Source organism: Littorina saxatilis, linkage group LG7 (assembly GCF_037325665.1).
Source record: "Littorina saxatilis isolate snail1 linkage group LG7, US_GU_Lsax_2.0, whole genome shotgun sequence".
Lineage (NCBI taxonomy): Eukaryota > Metazoa > Mollusca > Gastropoda > Littorinimorpha > Littorinidae > Littorina > Littorina saxatilis.
The window spans coordinates 57,337,639-57,359,143 of NC_090251.1; the positions used below are offsets into that span (position 1 = coordinate 57,337,639).

Sequence of the window (21,505 nt, forward strand, 5' to 3'; positions counted from 1 at the left end):
ATGAACCTGACACCCAACCAGAGCTGTCCTTTAGGTTAACGAATGAACCTGACACCCAACCAGAGCTGTCCTTTAGGTTAAAGAATGAACCTGACACCCAACCAGAGCTGTCCTTTAGGTTAAAGAATGAACCTGACACCCAACCAGAGCTGTCCTTTAGGTTAACAAATTAACCTGACACCCAACCAGAGCTGTCCTTTAGGTTAACGAATTAACCTGACACCCAACCAGATCTGTCCTTTAGGTTAAAGAATGAACCTGACACCCAACCAGAGCTGTCTTTTACGTTAAAGAATTAACCTGACACCCAACCAGAGCTGTCTTTTAGGTTGAAGAATAGCTTTCCTTCTAACCAGAGGTGTACTTTCGGTTACAGAATTAGCATGACATGCAACCAGAGCTGTACTTTTGGTTACAGAATTGGCATGACATGCAACCAGAGCTGTACTTTTGGTTACAGAATTAGCATGACATGCAACCAGAGCTGGACTTCAACAAGAGATGTCGTTGAAGAATTGGTCTTGTCATACAGCACGTGTTCTCCTGAACGGTATTGAGGTACAGTGATGTGCCACAGCTCACCTCCAGTGGGTCAAGCCTTGTCCGCAGGTTCCTTGTATAGCGGAGATTTTCTGACCAACCTTTGACTGCATGGAGAGGTCACCCAAGGTCAAAAGGTCAATGGTGGCACTATTGAATGCGTCCCTGAAAATGAGTTTCGATTCAAGGTACACGCACACCCACGCACTCGCACTAGCACATTCTCGTTCACTTATGCACGCGCTTCAAAACAAAAACAAAGCTCACAAAGATAAATCGAGTTGTAGTTTGCATTGGAATTATTGCTTCACCCGAAAAGATAACTGTGTATGTTGTCCCGACAAAAAGGATGAATAGATTCGCACTTGTTGTTTATCACTGCAATACTGTTCATTCTGTGCGGCTCTTCTCATCGCAGATCTGTGATACCCTGCGTGGACAGCTCATACAACTGATGTCTGTGGAAACAATACAGTTATAGAATGTTTACATGAACTCCGCACATACACACAGACACACATGCACGCACACAGACACACATACACAGAAACACACAGAAACACATACACACAGAAACACATGCACGCACACAGACACACATTCACAGAAACACATGCACGCAGACAGACATACAGAGAAACATACAGGCAGGCAGACAGACAGATAGACAAACACATATATTACATCTTAAAACACACACACACACACACACACTCACACACACACACACACACACACACACACACACACACACACACACACACACACACACACACACGCACATTCTTAGAACTATGTTGAAAAGAACCTGTTTTGGTCTATGGTGCGGTGGTATTGTTTGTTTGTTTGTTTGTTTGTTTGCTTAACGCCCAGCCGACCACGAAGGGCCATATCAGGGCGGTGCTGCTTTGACATATAACGTGCGCCACACACAAGAAGTCGCAGCACAAGCTTCATGTCTCACCCAGTCACATTATTCTGACACCGGACCAACCAGTCCTAGCACTAACCCCATAATGCTAGACGCCAGGCGGAGCAGCCACTAGACTGCCAATTTTAAAGTCTTAGGTATGACCCGGCCGGGGTTCGAACCCACGACCTCCCGATCGCCTTACCACTAGGCCAACCGTGCCGGTAGGTGCGGGGGTAAAAAAGCCAGACAATAACAAAAGATCAAGAACAAACATGGTATTGTGCTCTGAGCAAGTTAGACCACCCTCTTTCTCAGGTAGTGGCCACCAGGCGGCCACCTCAAACAAACAGAGATCAAGTAGTGCCTGAACAGAGAAGAGGGGGGGGGGCTAGTCCTTGGTGTTGAGGCCAAGGGAATAGATCGTTCTCAGCTGCGTCATCCAGAAGAAGATGACACACAGGAAGCAGCTGTAGAGACACAAAGATGTCGGATAATACCTGCGAGTAGTCGGAGAAGAAAGAGATGACGCCGGTGGCGACCATGATGACCCCCGTGCCCGCCAGGTAGAGGACAGCGCACCAGTCCGTGTAGTTGACGGCCACCAGCTGGACCTCCCCTATCGCCATCTTGTTCAGGTTGGCCACCACCGTCGCGATCTCGCGCTCGATGTTTTGCAGGTAGAGGAGAAAGCCGCCGAGGACCAGCGCGCCTGTTAATGTCATTTAACAAAACCAGAAAATTAGCACATATCACAAAAATGTAAAGGCGAGCTTCTGAGGCCTCTCATTAATTGGGCGAAGTCGACTACGGCCGCACGGATCTTTAGTTTTCGGTAAAAAAAAAGACTTCGCGGAGTCGACTTCGGGCTGAAAGAAGGACCGCCCTGATCGTGTGAGATGTGTCCAGGCTTTACGTGGGTAAAACCATCCCTCCACTGAGATGTGTCCAGGCTTTACGTGGGTAAAACCATCCCTCCACTGAGATGTGTCCAGGCTTTACGTGGGTCAAACCATCCCTCCACTGAGATGTGTCCAGGCTTTACGTGGGTCAAACCATCCCTCCACTGAGATGTGTCCAGGCTTTACGTGGGTCAAACCATCCCTCCACTGAGATGTGTCCAGGCTTTACGTGGGTCAAACCATCCCTCCACTGAGATGTGTCCAGGCTTTACGTGGGTCAAACCATCCCTCCACTGAGATGTGTCCAGGCTTTACGTGGGTACAACCATCCCTCCACTGAGATGTGTCCAGGCTTTACGTGGGTACAACCATCCCTCCACTGAGATGTGTCCAGGCTTTACGTGGGTCAAACCATCCCTCCACTGAGATGTGTCCAGGCTTTACGTGGGTCAAACCATCCCTCCACTGAGATGTGTCCAGGCTTTACGTGGGTACAACCATCCCTCCACTGAGATGTGTCCAGGCTTTACGTGGGTCAAACCATCCCTCCACTGAGATGTGTCCAGGCTTTACGTGGGTCAAACCATCCCTCCACTGAGATGTGTCCAGGCTTTACGTGAGTCAAACCATCCCTCCACTGAGATGTGTCCAGGCTTTACGTGGGTAAAACCATCCCTCCACTGAGATGTGTCCAGGCTTTACGTGAGTCAAACCATCCCTCCACTGAGATGTGTCCAGGCTTTACGTGAGTCAAACCATCCCTCCACTGAGATGTGTCCAGGCTTTACGTGAGTCAAACCATCCCTCCACTGAGATGTGTCCAGGCTTTACGTGAGTCAAACCATCCCTCCACTGAGATGTGTCCAGGCTTTACGTGGGTCAAACCATCCCTCCACTGAGATGTGTCCAGGCTTTACGTGGGTACAACCATCCCTCCACTGAGATGTGTCCAGGCTTTACGTGGGTACAACCATCCCTCCACTGAGATGTGTCCAGGCTTTACGTGGGTCAAAACATCCCTCCACTGAGATGTGTCCAGGCTTTACGTGGGTACAACCATCCCTCCACTTGGACACATACCAAACATTAACACCCTCACTGCTTGCTGTGGTCAGTTTGAATCTGTTGATGAAGCAATGTCTGAAATTATTTCTTCAACAACTTCCCACTGCGCACGGAGAGGGTCCAAGATGTTTATGTTTGATGGGTTGTTGAATTTTGGTCTGCCACCAAGTGGAAGGGTGGTTTTATCTCATGTAAAAGTCGGGCCAGGTCTGAGACGATGTAAACACACGACAGTTGACACAGTTGCTTACAAATTAAACGATCCTGAAGAAGAAAAACAGCATTACAGCCCTGAAAGTTCAAACAATTGTGAACTAGCCAAAGGTTAGTGATTCTGAAAATAGCCACAGAGCAAACTTTACTAGTCAAACCAACAATTTGTTTCAGCAACTTGACTCGCATTTGGCGAGTAGTATGAGTTATTTCTAATATGCTGACTGTTAGCAAATGATAACAGACATGTCGAGAAAAAAGATATCAAGCATGAGCCTTTTAGGCGAATGCTGATATCGTTTGTGAGACATGTCTGTTATCATTTGCTAACAGTCAGCATATTAGAAATAACGGTTTTATTACCGTTTAAATCGACCAAAAGAAATTTCGAAGCGACCCCGCGAATTAGACGGAACAGCCGCAATGGGAACTTGAGCGCTCCTACCTGATTATGCCTGTCAGTCAAAGAATTCTCGTGACCTGGGTCAGCCAATCAGAGTAACACACCTGACGTGATGAATATTCACAGGTCAAATTCGTTTGACACACAACAATCTCACAAGATAAACCATGTTGAACATGCGTTTCGGTTGCTTGGCTTTTTCTTGTTGAACAGAGAGCGACAGATTTAGAACCGACTCCAGACGGATGGGAAATGACGTAAAGATACATTTGACGTAAAGCGAGTGACACAATTTCACTTGATTTTTCCGAACTTAGATCATTTAGATTTCAAGTGAGCGGGTCGGCCTTGCACACTCAGAGGGTGGGCGGTGCCTTGCTATTCCGTAAAGCACCCACCGACAAAACTCGCTTTTCGGTATTTTTTACATAAAGAGAGTATTATCTGACAGCATTTGAAGTGTCATCCCCGGGAACGTAGAAGAAGAAGAAGAAGAAGTGTCATTCTTTAGAATAAATCACGCTGATATTGTTGATTTAAATTGTTACTGTGTCTTGTTAATTTATAGCTTGATAAACAAAAAGGGTCCCTGCCTGAACGTTATAACATTTAGAGGGTCACCTAGAATCCGCCCTGATTGGTCAAAAAGCCATATGGGGCACCGAATTGGTACATAATCTACTCGCCAGTTACATGTTTCTACTCGCCATGGCAAGAACATTACTCGCCACTTTCAGGCATGCATTAACGTTACTGAAAGAAGAAGTCTACGCTTCAACAACGAAAGTTTAAATAAAATAAGCATGATTGAATCAAATAATCAGCCACTTACTTCCAATGAGGGCGAATAACTCAAAGCATCTGTAGCGCTGGAACTTGCTGTCTGGTTTGAACATCCAGTTCTGGGCCAAGATGGAGACAGCGGCCACACTATAACTGACCACCGCCAGACACTGCAGGCCTCGCACTCCCCCCAGCCACCCTGAAACACCACCACTCATAATAATTCGGTTCTCCACAAAGCCCTATATAGAGAATGGTACAGGGCTTGCTGTGTGACACCAGACTTACAAGAGTGGGTTTTTTTTCTTCAAATATTGAAATATGCGAGTTAAAGTGATCTTTTCAATATTTGTAAAAGCAACGCGTGTAAACCTGGTATCACACAGCAAGCCATGCAGTATTCTGTTTATCCTACATTCTGTTCTGTCGTGCCTTCTGCTCCAAACGTCCCGAAGTAAGTCGAAGCGTCACGTGCAAGTTCTCAGACATTCATCCAGGCGGAACAGCAAAGTGTTCGAGAACGACGTTTGTTACGGTGACTTTGTCATCATGAGCAGTGGAAAAGTAGGTCTCTGCCAGACTGTAGTTTGACACGACGTCATTTACATGATATACACACGTGTGAGTATATGATTTAGTTATGACATGGGTGGTCTAGCTCTCTCACGTATCTAAGATAAAACATTCTCTTAACGCACAGTTGTTGGGGTGAAGAGAGTTGTGCTGACTATATGAGATGTGGCCAGGTTGTTACATGGGTAGAGACCATCCTTCCACTTCCCTTCCAACAAGTCAACCAACATGTCAGCCAGCCAGTCAGTCAGTCACTTGGCCAATCGTTACCCAAACCAGCAGCGTGGTCATACAAAATATGTTAATGAGATGGTTGAGAGAGAGAGAGAGAGAGAGAGAGAGAGAGAGAGAGAGAGAGAGAGAGAGAGAGAGAGAGAGAGAGAGAGAGAGAGAGAGTATACCAACACGACCAACCGTCTGTCAATATGGCAAAGGAGAACGTCGGACACCTGTACCGTTATCTCACCTGTGTCAGGTGTGGGCCTGCAGTCTTCAAACCTGGGCTTGTTAACATTCGTCACGCACCATTCCCACAATCCATAGCGGCCTGACATGAAGGGGGAGCCGTCGAGCGTGACTCGGTAGCTTGCCCAGTACAGGTAGCAGAAGCCCACCAGATCCAACTCAAAGCCGATGAAAAAGACACTGAGAGCAACCTGGTAAGCAAGGTGTCTGAGGGAAAAGACGAAGGGCTGCATTGGTATCTTCTCTTTCTTCTGCCCTCACAGTCTGGCTGTGCCGTTCTCTGGTATCTTCTCTTTCTTCTGGCCTCACTGTCTGGCTGTGCCGTTCTCTGGTATCTTCTCTTTCTTCTGGCCTCACTGTCTGGCTGTGCCGTCCTCTGGTATCTTCTCTTTCTTCTGGCCTCACTGTCTGGCTGTGCCGTCCTCTGGTATCTTCTCTTTCTTCTGCCCTCACTTTCTTGCTGTGCCGTTCTCTGGTGCTGCAAACTGCTGTTTCTTTGTGACTCTACTTCACCGTTGAATGTAGGCGTGGTCCAGCGCTGAAGATGGCGGGGGTGTCTGATCACTACATGTTGTGATGAGTGCGTGTACACGAGACGGTCGAAAACACGAATGGACGTGAAGACGAATATGCGTAACACATAGAATGTTTAATGACGTCAAATTCTTATAAAAAAAATGATGTAAATAAACATATTGTAGTCTCAGCAATCCTCAGCTACGTATTGAACTCTAGAGCCCCTTGGTTGGTTGGTTGTTGTTTGTTAACGTCTCTTCAACCGACATCGTTATGCGGGATACAACAGCAGCCGGACTCTGTCACAAACTCTACAGGGCCGGATCTGGGGGGGGGGGGGGGTTCCTGGGGTTCCGGAACCCCCCCCCCCCCCTGGCCATCCAATGTAGGCTACCTCTCAGAGAAATAAAAATGTGGACTTTGGACCCCTGCCTTCAGTTGGAACCCCCCCCCCCCCCTCAAACGAACTTGGTCCGGCCCTGACTCTATAATTGACAGGTGTCAAACCGGCCGTGTACAAGAGACTGCTGCTATAAATAACCCACGATCAAGGCCAGCAGACAACTCTGTCAGTGTAGAGAAGCTGCGCTGATCTATTTTGAGATCAGTGAGAAGTTGTTGTAAAAAGGGAGACTACTGCGTCACCCTGTCACAACATGAACAAGCGACTTTCATCCTCAAGGATAACTAGAGATTGATCATCACTGACTCGTGTTGCACATGTCGGATGTATTAGAGCGCTTACGTCCCTTTGTCTCAAATGTTGAAGCATAGACAACATTTACTTTCGTTTTGTCAATAATTTACCGCTCAATAAACTTAATTTTCTTGTTTGTTGATTTTTTTTTCTCTTCAGTTTTAGATATAATGCTACGTAACACTATTATTATATCTTTTGGACTTGGAATAAAAATCACAAATATTGTAAACGCATGAACACACTTGAAATAAGTCAGTCTTGGAAGACCCATACGACGGAAAGCACCACGGTATTTTCAGATTTCAATTGGTTGAATATCAGCCATGCATTCTGGGTTAAAATAACAACAACAAAACAGAGCAAACAAACAAACAAACAAACAAACAAATAAGACCTTACTACGGTCAAATATGTCCAACAAAGGTCACAATGGGTCAAATAAGACCGAAGTAAAAATCTAAGATAAACAAGGAGGTGCCAATCACATTTTTGAGTTAGCCCCGTTCTCTCCGTACGAACTATGCCCGGGAGAGGATTTCCTACGTCCTCTTGCGAGACTTGCACGGATCGAACTTATCAACTTCCACTCTCTCACTCAAATATATGTGATAAAAATACAAGAAGAGTGGTTGGAACTAGTTTTGAACTCCCAAAATTTACTTGGGGGGAGCTCTAACCCAAGGCCTGCCGTGGGCTCGTGTCTCGAGACCCCGCTGAGAAATAAGATAAGAACCGGGAAAGACTTGGCCAATTGAAACTAATTAAAAAGATAAAATAATTTCACAAAACAGAACAAACGTAGAAAACAATTACAACACAAACTCGCGTCTGCTTTCACCACCACGACACACAATAAATGTTGTCACTTTGTACTTTATTGCTTAATATAATGGCAGCTAATACACATACGTACAGACAAGACGAGTTCTCAGAGGATTGGTGGGCTTCAGCCTGAGCGTACAATATCTCTGTCAGGCGACAAAAGGGTTAATCCCATGCTAGATCATTCTCATACATCTACAGGGCACTCACTGACCCCAATACTAGCAGATCACACAACCATCCTTTTGTCAAAAAATTCAATACACTGTCCTCTTCACAATGCCAACTATTACAAACACCCCTACCATGGACAATGTCATCACAACTTCCGGTTAAAGTTTGGATTACACTATACAGGGAGAGCACACTTGACGTTCACAACAGTCACAAATAATGATTACCGAGAGAACCCCGTAAGACAATAAAACTAGATCTAAAATAAAAAAATAAAAAAAAATAAAATATAAAACTGAACCTGAACCTAAAACTAAAACCTGAATCTAAAACTAAAACCTAAAACTGAAATCTGAATCTAAAACCTAAAATATGAAACTAAAACTGAATCTAAAACTAAACTGAAAACTAAAACTAAACCTAAACCTGAATCTAAAACTGAATCTAAAACTGAAAAAACTTGCACCTAAAACTAAACCTAAACCTAGAATAAAACTGAAAACCCCTTAGGAAAGAGTAGTCTACAAACGACGTCTGCTCCCTGTAAACACAAAAGCACACACCCAGGGTACATTACTGCCTGTTTCACAGTGGGTATGTACATCAAGGTATTACAACCTCTTACCTGCTTTCTCTGTGTTGGAACATAATTTTCTTCACAATGTCTGTCGTAATTCTTTCAATACAACTCATTAACAAAGCTAACACTACATTAATAACACATTAATGCCATCTTGTTCGTCACTGAATTCAACTATAAGCAAAGGAAAGAATGTACGAACCTCTTCTCATGCCTTTTCTCTCGGTCACGCTACCTCTGGCCGAACATGAAAACCGCGGCATCCTCCTCCATCTGCAATTATTACGGAACTATCAATAGCGACTAAATTAACGATTTTGATTTCCTGTCGTATCCGAGATGTTGTCATCTCAGATTACTGACTGACTTCACTATGAAATTAATACTTTTCCCGGAAATCTACCACAATTTATGTTTTATCATAGTACACTTTCTTCTAATACTGTGTACAACACGGTTTAACAACATAGTCTCGGCTGTCACATCACGCTTCCACTTCAACTCTTAATCTTTCCCTTTTTGATCCCACAACGTCAAAAATAGACTGTCTTTCACAACTCAACTAAAAGTTCAATTTTCTGATCAATCGTTTTCAAAACCATTCCTTATAACTACCAACATAATATTCTCCCAAAATATCATCCTATTTTACCAATATACCTATGATTAATCATCAATTTTCATCAAAAATATGATTTGCACCGGCGCCATCCACAAACAGGTTTTTCTCACAACGAGCACCACTTCAAATCCAACAAATTTTCATCCTCAATCTCACCATCGATCATACAAATATAAAATCAAAATTACCTCCACGTCTGGCATCACAATCTACCACATTAGATCACCGGATGCTGCCAAGAATCTCTATTTCTTTCCCGATTCTTTTCTCAATACTACGCCAGCATGTCTTCTCGACTTCGCAGTCAGGCGGAAAAGGAAGAACTTCGCGCGCGTCTCCAATCACATGACCCAAAAATACTCTCCTACCAAAAACCTAAATCCTTCAGTACTCGTAATTCAAACCACTTTCCAACTCACAAATCCTTTGTGAACTCATACCCTATCAATCAAAATAAAATCTTAATAACACAAAAACGTATTTTGTTGTCAAAACATAATTTGCAGCAAATCTACATTTTAACCTCAGCAACGCAAAGGAAAACAAACCCTTTTTTTGACTAACGTAGTTGTTTCCCCTACACCGCAAATCCCTCGCACTTGGTTACACACTCCCCAACTCGAACGTCGGCTCCTGACGACACGCGTCTCCCAAAACTAAGTGTCTACCTAACCTCGGCTACGAGCCTACGAGCAGGAAACTGGAAACACACTACGAGCATGTTTATTAAAAACCCGAATTCACCACAAACCATATCATACAAAATCCACCTTTATAAATCTTATTATATGCAACCCACCTCTGAGAACCATGGACAAACATGACATAAACAAACTTCACCGTCATACTACTACACGTAAACCATTAACCAACATAAACAACGGAGCATTGGAGTCCCAAATCACTAAGGCCGTAGGAAATAACAAAAGTGCCGAGGTTGAATGTCACAGTGATAAACCCCGTGGATCATCTGCATTCACTAAAGAAGTGCAAATACCACTCATCACTGTCTTCGCCCAACAACGCTCTCACTAAACCAGCTAACCACAGCAGTTAAAACTCCAATCCATAAAACCATAAAGAAACCAAAACTCGAATCATCCTTAGCTTCAGCACACAACCAATCCCAGGTTCAGCACTAGATCACGTGAAATGCTGTGTCTATTATGACCACCAGCACTGACAAACCAGTGTCCCAAGATCAATGCTTACTAAAACCATAACTGAGCTACAGCACCAGAAAGTTTGACAAAACCCGTTCTCAATCGTGCTTTTAACAGCCACGGTCAAAACTCATCTAACCCTCTAATAGCCAAGCGCTCACACCACGCTCCTGTCCTACTCTCATCAATTTCACAACTGTGAAACCGAACAAAACTCGCGTTTAACTAAAACGTAAAGATTATGCACTACTGCAGTCGTAACGGCTAATGGCGTCACCACCTAGATCTGGTTCTAATGTCACAATGACAACACACGAGCTGCACCTATTGAAAGGTTACATGGTACCTACTGAAAGATTACTCTACTCGCTCATCAAAGTCTTTCCCCAAAAATCTGAGTAACAACAAGACCATCATCATCACTAACTCCAACAGCTTCTAACCTTCAAAAATAAACTGACTTGTGCACCATAGGTAAAGTAAATCAAGGGACTTATGCTAGACACGTGAAGAGCTGCGTCTATAACGGCTCGCTAACCCCGACAACAAGCAACGTCCTAAGATTACACCACACCCAGTCACACCAAAAATTAACGTTTGGCTTGCGTTAATTCTAATAACACAACACAAATAACCAACACAACATGTAACGATCGACAGTAACATCAGAACCTGCAGGGAGAAGGGAGGAAACAATGATTCTCATTCAGGGGGAATATCGTTTCCCGCTCCCCAACTCCGAATCTACCGCGCTCCGGGAGAAAAATCTTAACTGTATCCAATCCACTTATTAACTAGCATGCTAATCTTAATTTCCAGTTCTGTTTTACTCTAGACTGAACTAGTCTAATCGTCACATCGTGTTCTAAGGTGCGTGCCACCTATACCTTTACTCTCTTTTATCAAGACTGAGCTAGTCTTTCTGTGCAACGTTTAAAAGGCTTGTGCAACCATATCTGACATGTTTCTCTCGTCATCAAGACAGAATTAATCTCTCTAACGCAGGACATTAAGTTCATACAGCCTACTTCCCATTATTCTGTTTCACCAGATGGAGTCATACTCCATCCTGCATCGTTTATCGGCTAGTGCAACCCGTATCCATACCTTACTCGTTTTATCGAGACTGAGCTGGTCTCTTTGTACAACATTCTACATGCCTGTACAGCCTTTAGATTCTCCTAACCTCCACGGGACCACCACAAAATTCCAACATCACACGTCGACAGATACAAAACAAGGTACACAACATAATACAAGAGAGCAGTAGTTATAACACAAGTCTACATCAGTAAGGACAACGTCTCTATTCCAAACAGTGGAACTTGTCCAAAAATGTTGATTGACCTCATATCCAATGACATGGCAACAATAACTCCACCCTCTCACGAAAACCAAAGTTTTCCACTGGTTAGAAAATATTTAATATCTCGTACTGTCCAAGCCGAAGTTAGACAGCGACCGACGTTACCTCCCAATCGGTTTAGGTAATGAAAGTCGATTTCAAAATTACAACATCTTCTTTAGCTGCCCTTACTAAAGGAACAGTACCCTATAACCTATCTCGTCTTCATCGGTAATACATAAGTTATAATACCACATACTCTCTACAAAACACTCGACGTCACGAAACGAAGTTTGATTAGAGAAAAAATGACACTTAATAACTATAACCAACAAAAAAAACCAAACTGGTATAAAAATAAAAATAAAATCGCTACCGACCTCTTACCCTCCAGTACTTCTGGCCAATGTACACAACTGCCCCACGGTACCTAGCGGACGAGTACATCCTTACACTCCCTGACCTAGGCGAACAGTTATGCACCCAATGTGTTGAGCTGACCCACCCTACCGTCAATGCTCAACCACCGTGCCTCGGATCATGATCCGACAATGGATCACAACCGCCATCACAGCCCGACAAGGGACCATGACGGCATCACGGCCCTTTTAACGGCCTTCCTTACTTTAGCACAGCTGTGTACCTCACGGACCATTCATAGCCATACTGCTATTCCTTTTATTTACACAACCACACTTACACTATCGCCACGACAGTCATCGGAATCCACATCACTTGCCTTCACGATGTTGCTTAACTTGTTCCTATATGGGTCAGATCCTGTCCTTTTACACCAGGTTCTGTCTAACTACTACATCCAGAGTCTGATCACGCAGGCTGATTGAAACAGTACCTGCCACAGGTTGGCTAAACCTCACCTGTCTCTACAAACCCTATGAGTAATCCCTTGACAACAACTGTCCACGCGTACGACGCAATCTCCTACATCCTCATCAGGAACCAACACTCAGGCTGTTGACCAACACCTGCTACAGATCGCTCAAGCGACATCTGCTTCCGTTGCTCCTATGAAAGCGCTAAGAAAACCGCTAAGAGACAGGAACCTTCTTCCACAGGAACTTAACACAACACCTCCAACAGGCCACATAGTGCCTTCATCACCGAACATATCTTAGCCGAGCGCGGTAGCCTATGCACATTTGAGTGTCGTCCAGCCGTCACTCGCTTTGGTCGTCTTGTTTCACTCCCCGAGTTGTACCTATTTGCCTCCTTTCTCGCAAGAACTTCTGAGTGACTTTCTTCCCCCGTTCTGGTGCTATCGTCTCGTGAGTCTCCCTCTTCGGCATCAACGTTTTCCCAGCCTGTTACTCCCTGACTCTTTTCCCGATGTGCTATTTTCTCGACTCTCTCTACCTCCCTTGGACTTGCATCCTTCTGTGGTATCTGTCTTACCTCTTCTGAACATCTTCGAGGCAACTCCTCCTTGTCCTCAATCAACCTTTTCACCTGCGATATATGCAGCCTCTTCCGTGCTCCTGTCTCCAATGATTCCAACAACAGAGGTGACCCATCCTCCTGGATCTGCTCCACTACCCTGTACTTCTCCGTCTTCCAAGCATCTTGGATTTTGTTTCTACCCGGAGGGTGATCCCTGATCAGCACTATATCCCCTTTCGTCGGTCGAGTTCCTCTCACCTTGGCGTCATGTCGCCTCTTCCTGTGGGTGGCCGCTGTTCCAAGATTCTGTCTTGTCAGCCTGTGTATCTCTGCCAGCTTCTCTCGATGGTGCGTCACCCATTCCACACTTGAGTCCGCTTGCTCTTCCCTGCCCAACAGAAAATCCACTGGCAGCCACGGTTTTTGTCCAAACAGCAGTTCATACGGTGAAAACCCTGTTGACGAATGTGGAGTTACATTGTAGGTGTACACCAACTCTGGGAGGTACCCTGTCCATTTCTTCTTCTGCTTGGTTCCCAATGTCCTCAGTAGGTCATGCATAGTCCGATTAAACCTTTCACACTGCGCATTGCCCTGGGGATGATAGGGTGTCGTCCGGGACTTCCGAACCTGGTACATGTCACAAAGAGCCTTTATCACCTCTCCTTCAAAGTTCCTCCCTTGATCCGAATGTAGCCGTGCTGGTATCCCATACTTCTGGAACCATTCTGTCACCAATATTCGCGCCACAGTGGTAGCCTTCTGGTCCTTGGTCGCCACGGCTACAGTGAACTTGGTGAATACATCCGTGATCACGAGTACATCCTCTTTTCCATCGGACGACTTCTCCAACGTGGTGAAATCCATGGCCACCACCTCCAAAGGTCGCGTGGCCAACAAGTGTCCCATTGGTGTCACCACGCTCGGCATCACGCGTTTCGAAAAGTTGCAGCGCTCACACGACTTCACCCACTTCTGAACATCGGCGAACATTCCCGGCCAATAACATCTTTCTTGCAGCAGTCGTGTACAACGTTCTATACCCTGATGTCCGGTCTGATGTATAGACTCGAACACAGTCTTCCGTAAACAAACTGGTAGCACCAACTGCCTTACTTCCTCGTGAGTAGTAGGGTGCTGAATCACTCGATACAACAGTCCATCCACTAGTCGAAACCTGTCCCACTGTCTACACAAAGTGATAAACGCACGACTCTTGCCTAACAAATCGTCATGCGTAGGCCTACCGTCCTCACTGGTAGGATCAAACGTCAACAGTGGTCCCAATTCTGAGTCTTGTCTTTGTGCTTCCTGTAGGCTCTCCTTGGACAAAGATGGTAAAGAACGTAGTGCTTCACCCTTCACCTGGTCTTGCGCCCAGTTCACTCCTTCAGGTAGCTGTTCTCCTGCTGTGGAGGTCTCCACTCTGATCCCACACACCCTCGTTTGTTCCATGCGTTCAGCGATCGCGCTCAAATCCAGCTGTTCTGCTTTCCGAACTATGGGCAGGGCTGCGTCCACAAATTCTTCCTCTTCTATCCCATCTTCTGCTGGCATGGGGCACCTGGACAACTCATCTGCGTTCACGTTTGAACGTCCTGACCTGTACTTGATAACGAAGTCAAACAACGCAAGCTGCGCCGCCCAACGCCGTTCTGTTGCTCCAAGTTTTGCCTTGTCAAGGTGACTCAACGGATTGTTGTCCGTGAATGCCACGAAAGTTGCTCCTAACAAATACCCTCGAAACTTCTCGGTGACAGCCCATTTCAATGCCAGAAGTTCCAACTTCATCGAGCTATAGTTTGTCATGTTCTTCTCTGGTGGCCTCAAGGTTCTGCTGGCGTAAGCTATGACTCTCTTCTTCCCGTCCTGTTCCTGCGACAGGACTGCACCCAATCCTTTGAGACTTGCATCCGTTTCTAGGATAAATGGTAAGTTGTAGTCTGCAAAACCAAGCACCGGCGCCGTCGTCAGCGCTTCCTTGAGAGCCTCAAACGCCTGCTGACACTCATCCGTCCAAGTCTTTCCCAAAGGGGTCTTCTTCCCTCCATGTTTATGCTGCACCTTGCCGTACAGTTCTCCCACAGCACCGTGTAGTGGCCCTGCCAACTGAGCGAAACCTTTCACAAAACGTCGATAGTAGGAACAGAACCCCAGAAACGAACGCAACTCTCGCAACGTGGTAGGCTTCGGCCACTTCTTCACCGCGTCAATTTTCTTCGCGTCTGTTTCCACACCCTCCGCCGACACGGTGTACCCCAAGTACTCAACTGATCTCTGGCAAAACTTGCACTTCTTTGGGTTCAACTTTAGACCCAGTTCACGCAGTCGTGTCAAAACCTTCCTCAGTCTCTCCAAGTGTTCTGAGAATGTTGTGCTGTACACCAAGATGTCATCCAAATACACCAACAGGATCTGGAACAGCATGTCATGCATCGATGAGTTCATGAGTCTCTGAAACGTGGCCGGGGCCGAGGCCAGACCAAAAGGCATTCTCTTATATTCGTAGAGACCAAAAGGCGTAATGAAAGCCGTCTTGTGCTGATCACGCTCGTCCATAGCCACCTGGTGGTACCCTGAAGCTAAGTCCAAACTGGTAAAATACTTGGCTCCTTGCAACGCATCCAAAGACTCCTCGATCCGTGGTATAGGATGCTTGTCCTTCTTGGTTTTCTTGTTTACTTCACGGAAATCCACACAGAGACGTAAATCTCCTCTGAGTGCGCCCGGTGCCGGTTTCTTTCTCACTAACACTATCGGCGATGCGTATTCACTGCTGCTCTCCTGGATGATCCCTTTCTCCAACAAATCTTGTATATGACTTTTGACTTCCTCCATTTGAGTCGGCGGTATTCTGCGAAACGTTTGCGCTGTCGGTATGTTGTCATCCAACACACGATGTTTCACTCTATCAGTATACCCTAAACTCATGTCATCTTGTGTCAGACTACCCGAAAACTCTTGAAACAGTGACTGCAACTGCACAAACTCCTCATCGCTACAGTCCACATCTTCCCTGTTGACCAACCCAGACGTACTTGTTGCTTCTGATGCTTCACTGGCCGATACTGCAGCACAGTGTACAACCAATCCCTCTGAGGAGTCCTCCACCTGTACTTCCTGTCGTACTTCATGAGCAACCTTCTGCAAAGATCCCACTGGAGTCTTTCCTTGCAAGAACAAATCTTCCTCCCCTATGTTGAACAGCGGAACCTGCCATGGTCCCTTTCCCTTCACCACCGTACACGGAATCATAAATCCGCTGTTGGTAACCAACGGTTCTATGATTATCTCCTCATCATCCCGAACTTCTTGACTCCCCGTCACCATGACTGAAACTATCGACCTCGCCGCTGCGTGTACCCCGCACTTCGGTAGTCGAACTCTTCCCAGACAACTTCTCTTACCGCCCTTTGGGTACTCCAAACCCTTCGGTAAATCTTTTGCCCTCTCTATCACATTTGTCCCCAGCACAAGGTCTGGCTCACCTTTCTTCGAGGACTCGCTTGCACTCACTAGCACACCACATTTCTGGAGAACCTGTTCACCCACCTTGATATCCAAGAGCACGTATCCCAAGTAGGGAATACTAGTCCCATTCGCCGCAACCAATTGAATGAACTGCGTATTTCGAACCAAACTCTTGGTCGCGAAATATTTCTCGAACCATCTTTTGCTCATGATAGTCACCTGTGACCCTGTGTCCCACAGACACTCTAATCTGGTACCATCTACCTCCACAAAGACCATAGTCTTCTCACCTACCATCCGTGAAACCAAGGTGGAGTCTCCTTTCTTACCATCCGACGTACGACTCTCTACGCGGACGGTTGGTCGTTTAACGGACCTTCCCCTTGTGTCGCCACACCTGGACACCTTCGCCACACATGCCCTGCACAATTGCACTTAGCACAAACTGGCTTTCCATCTGGAGTATACTGAAACCTCGTTGACCTGGGTCCTCGCCTAAATGTCTGTCTGAATGTCGACGACAACCTGGACTGTCCACCTCCCTCGTCCACCGCCGCATCATTCCTTGAAACATTTGTCCTGCGCAACCAACCCTTCAACTCTTCCAGATCCCTAGTCATCTTGTGCATCTGTTGCCTAACATCCTCTATGCCTGTTTCGGTGGTCCCCCCACTAAGACTACACTGTGCCCCAATCTGCCCTGTGACACACTTCTCTTCTGACGCCACTTTCAACCCTTCTTTGACTCCGGTGATCAACCTGTCTAGATCCTCTTTCCAATCGTCCCTACTCTCTACCTCCACCGAGTTTGCTTTTACTGTGCGACTAGTGGCTCTATTCTTTGGCAATCCTGACTCTATTGTCTCCTCCCAATCAATGGCTAAACGCCTTAGCGTGCGGAAGGACTGACTCTGCTGTTGCGACTGCCTTTTCAGATCTAAAACTAGACCCTTGTCTCTCACCCCTTCAATGAAATGATCGCACAGTAACTCTTCTCGAGAAACCTCTCTGCCACTTGTTTCTTGCTTCTTCACAAGTCTCTCGAACTTCTCATGCAAATCAGTTGCAAACTCTCTCACCGTTTCTCTGGGTAACTGTTCCCTTTCTGAGAATTCTTTCAAAAGAGTAGACAGAGACCGATTATCGCCATAGGCTTCGTTCAACACCTCAAATACATCCTCTGCGCCAAAACATCTCCTGCCCCCGTTTTTTACTTCACGTCTGGCATCACCCTCAACGTAAGACAGAACCACCTGCAGTCCTTCCTTCGATCCCAAATCCCTTTGTGCTAGCATTGCCCTCATCTCCATGACGAACTCCTCTACATCGTACCCCGCTCTTACAGACTCTTTTCCTTTGAATGACTTTATCTTTGGGGATGGGTACACTGCTACTGGCACTCTAGCCGATGTTCCTCTACTTGCTTCCAGGTTCGCCATGGTAGACTCATTTGCCACCCTATCTTGGCGTTCGTTTGTAGCCACAAATTGTGCTAACTCTACCCCGGACAGTCCCATTCTAATCCCTAACCTCTCGTAGTGATCAGCCGCCCCCAGCATCTGTACTTCTTCCCTTCTTGTATACCCTCCACCTGGTGTCTGAAGATACGAAGCACCCTCACTCTCCCTCAAAGACTCATTCAGCCTCCTCATTAAGTCATCATCACTAGGATGTAGTATCTCTCTTCTCTCTTTCCTGTCCGTCATGTTGATTAACCTTATTCCTGCAATCTACACAAAAGATCTTTCCCCAGCACGACACTAGCTTTTATATCAGTACTGTCCTGTTTCACCGGCAACTTCACATCCTGCAAAGTTACTTGTTTAAATGTAAGCGTGACGTGACATTCGCACATGAAAGTGATCCTACTGTGTTCTCCCGAACTACCAATTAGCTTTCTGATACAATTCCGGAGGAGGATCTCGCAAGTTCGGAAATAAATGCAAACGGTGATTTATTGTCACAGACGCAATCGAAAACGTGACCTTCAACGTTTACCAATTCGGTTGACATCTATTTTATTCCGGCAAACAGTTCCGAGGTTCGCAACTCCTTTCATTCACTTTCACACAATTCGCAAAGTCAAGGTCACAACACAAGTACACAAAACAGTATTGACACAGGTCTTGCGTCGCGCCGCAGTCCAAGTTCCTCTTCCTTCTCTCGTCCAGCCGATCCAGATGTCGTTGCCGCAGTCGTTGCCGTTGCTCTCGTCGTTCGATCCTAGTCCTATCCTAAGGGGTTCTCTCACATAAATATACACACACAAAAAAAAACCAAAAAAAAAAACCAATGTTCCAATTGGTCCAAGCTCGCCAAGTTCACATATAACTCCACACGGGGGTCCCGTCGGAGGGTGCCAAATAAGACCTTACTACGGTCAAATATGTCCAACAAAGGTCACAATGGGTCAAATAAGACCGAAGTAAAAATCTAAGATAAACAAGGAGGTGCCAATCACATTTTTGAGTTAGCCCCGTTCTCTCCGTACGAACTATGCCCGGGAGAGGATTTCCTACGTCCTCTTGCGAGACTTGCACGGATCGAACTTATCAACTTCCACTCTCTCACTCAAATATGTGATAAAAATACAAGAAGAGTGGTTGGAACTAGTTTTGAACTCCCAAAATTTACTTGGGGGGAGCTCTAACCCAAGGCCTGCCGTGGGCTCGTGTCTCGAGACCCCGCTGAGAAATAAGATAAGAACCGGGAAAGACTTGGCCAATTGAAACTAATTAAAAAGATAAAATAATTTCACAAAACAGAACAAACGTAGAAAACAATTACAACACAAACTCGCGTCTGCTTTCACCACCACGACACACAATAAATGTTGTCACTTTGTACTTTATTGCTTAATATAATGGCAGCTAATACACATACGTACAGACAAGACGAGTTCTCAGAGGATTGGTGGGCTTCAGCCTGAGCGTACAATATCTCTGTCAGGCGACAAAAGGGTTAATCCCATGCTAGATCATTCTCATACATCTACAGGGCACTCACTGACCCCAATACTAGCAGATCACACAACCATCCTTTTGTCAAAAAATTCAATACACTGTCCTCTTCACAATGCCAACTATTACAAACACCCCTACCATGGACAATGTCATCACAACTTCCGGTTAAAGTTTGGATTACACTATACAGGGAGAGCACACTTGACGTTCACAACAGTCACAAATAATGATTACCGAGAGAACCCCGTAAGACAATAAAACTAGATCTAAAATAAAAAAATAAAAAAAATAAAATATAAAACTGAACCTGAACCTAAAACTAAAACCTGAATCTAAAACTAAAACCTAAAACTGAAATCTGAATCTAAAACCTAAAATATGAAACTAAAACTGAATCTAAAACTAAACTGAAAACTAAAACTAAACCTAAACCTGAATCTAAAACTGAATCTAAAACTGAAAAAACTTGCACCTAAAACTAAACCTAAACCTAGAATAAAACTGAAAACCCCTTAGGAAAGAGTAGTCTACAAACGACGTCTGCTCCCTGTAAACACAAAAGCACACACCCAGGGTACATTACTGCCTGTTTCACAGTGGGTATGTACATCAAGGTATTACAACCTCTTACCTGCTTTCTCTGTGTTGGAACATAATTTTCTTCACAATGTCTGTCGTAATTCTTTCAATACAACTCATTAACAAAGCTAACACTACATTAATAACACATTAATGCCATCTTGTTCGTCACTGAATTCAACTATAAGCAAAGGAAAGAATGTACGAACCTCTTCTCATGCCTTTTCTCTCGGTCACGCTACCTCTGGCCGAACATGAAAACCGCGGCATCCTCCTCCATCTGCAATTATTACGGAACTATCAATAGCGACTAAATTAACGATTTTGATTTCCTGTCGTATCCGAGATGTTGTCATCTCAGATTACTGACTGACTTCACTATGAAATTAATACTTTTCCCGGAAATCTACCACAATTTATGTTTTATCATAGTACACTTTCTTCTAATACTGTGTACAACACGGTTTAACAACATAGTCTCGGCTGTCACATCACGCTTCCACTTCAACTCTTAATCTTTCCCTTTTTGATCCCACAACGTCAAAAATAGACTGTCTTTCACAACTCAACTAAAAGTTCAATTTTCTGATCAATCGTTTTCAAAACCATTCCTTATAACTACCAACATAATATTCTCCCAAAATATCATCCTATTTTACCAATATACCTATGATTAATCATCAATTTTCATCAAAAATATGATTTGCACCGGCGCCATCCACAAACAGGTTTTTCTCACAACGAGCACCACTTCAAATCCAACAAATTTTCATCCTCAATCTCACCATCGATCATACAAATATAAAATCAAAATTACCTCCACGTCTGGCATCACAATCTACCACATTAGATCACCGGATGCTGCCAAGAATCTCTATTTCTTTCCCGATTCTTTTCTCAATACTACGCCAGCATGTCTTCTCGACTTCGCAGTCAGGCGGAAAAGGAAGAACTTCGCGCGCGTCTCCAATCACATGACCCAAAAATACTCTCCTACCAAAAACCTAAATCCTTCAGTACTCGTAATTCAAACCACTTTCCAACTCACAAATCCTTTGTGAACTCATACCCTATCAATCAAAATAAAATCTTAATAACACAAAAACGTATTTTGTTGTCAAAACATAATTTGCAGCAAATCTACATTTTAACCTCAGCAACGCAAAGGAAAACAAACCCTTTTTTTGACTAACGTAGTTGTTTCCCCTACACCGCAAATCCCTCGCACTTGGTTACACAAACAAACAAACAAACAAAAATACCTTCCTTCTCGTGTAAATGAAAAATTAGAAATCGTCACCAACGTGCATCTAGACAC

The 21,505-nt window shown here is 45.0% G+C and overlaps 1 protein-coding gene and 2 long non-coding RNA genes across 5 annotated transcripts; all 3 read right to left on the bottom strand.

Annotated features, from left to right (window-relative positions):
• Positions 1-821: 821 nt before the first annotated feature.
• Positions 822-6,479, bottom strand: LOC138970404 (uncharacterized). Its single transcript, XM_070342850.1, has 4 exons — positions 5,856-6,479; positions 4,866-5,015; positions 1,951-2,162; positions 822-998 (listed from the first exon to the last, which is right to left on the bottom strand). Exons 1-4 carry the CDS (start codon positions 6,085-6,087, stop codon positions 984-986), a joined length of 609 nt encoding a protein of 202 aa, XP_070198951.1. The 5' UTR covers positions 6,088-6,479; the 3' UTR covers positions 822-983.
• A 1,448-nt stretch (positions 6,480-7,927) lies between these two features.
• LOC138971875 (uncharacterized) lies at positions 7,928-10,460 on the bottom strand. 2 transcript variants are annotated; one of them, XR_011457409.1, is made up of 3 exons: positions 9,457-10,460; positions 8,849-8,919; positions 7,928-8,607 (listed from the first exon to the last, which is right to left on the bottom strand). It is a non-coding gene; the product is annotated as an uncharacterized lncRNA (long non-coding RNA). The 2 variants fall into 2 exon arrangements; XR_011457408.1 differs by having other exon boundaries at positions 7,928-8,919.
• Positions 10,461-19,476: 9,016 nt separating this feature from the next.
• Positions 19,477-21,418, bottom strand: LOC138971876 (uncharacterized). Of its 2 annotated transcripts, XR_011457411.1 has the most exons (3): positions 21,005-21,418; positions 20,397-20,467; positions 19,477-20,155 (listed from the first exon to the last, which is right to left on the bottom strand). It is a non-coding gene; the product is annotated as an uncharacterized lncRNA (long non-coding RNA). The 2 variants fall into 2 exon arrangements; XR_011457410.1 differs by having other exon boundaries at positions 19,477-20,467.
• Positions 21,419-21,505: the final 87 nt, after the last annotated feature.

Coding starts and splice junctions, on each gene's coding strand:
- LOC138970404 (XM_070342850.1), bottom strand. CDS start 6,087: ATGCAGCCCTTCGTCTTTTCCCTCAGACACCTTGCTTACCAGGTTGCT. Junction 5,016..5,855: donor CAGGCCCACACCTGACACAG/GTGAGATAACGG, acceptor GTGGTGTTTCAG/GGTGGCTGGGGGGAGTGCGA. Junction 2,163..4,865: donor GTTATTCGCCCTCATTGGAA/GTAAGTGGCTGA, acceptor TGACATTAACAG/GCGCGCTGGTCCTCGGCGGC.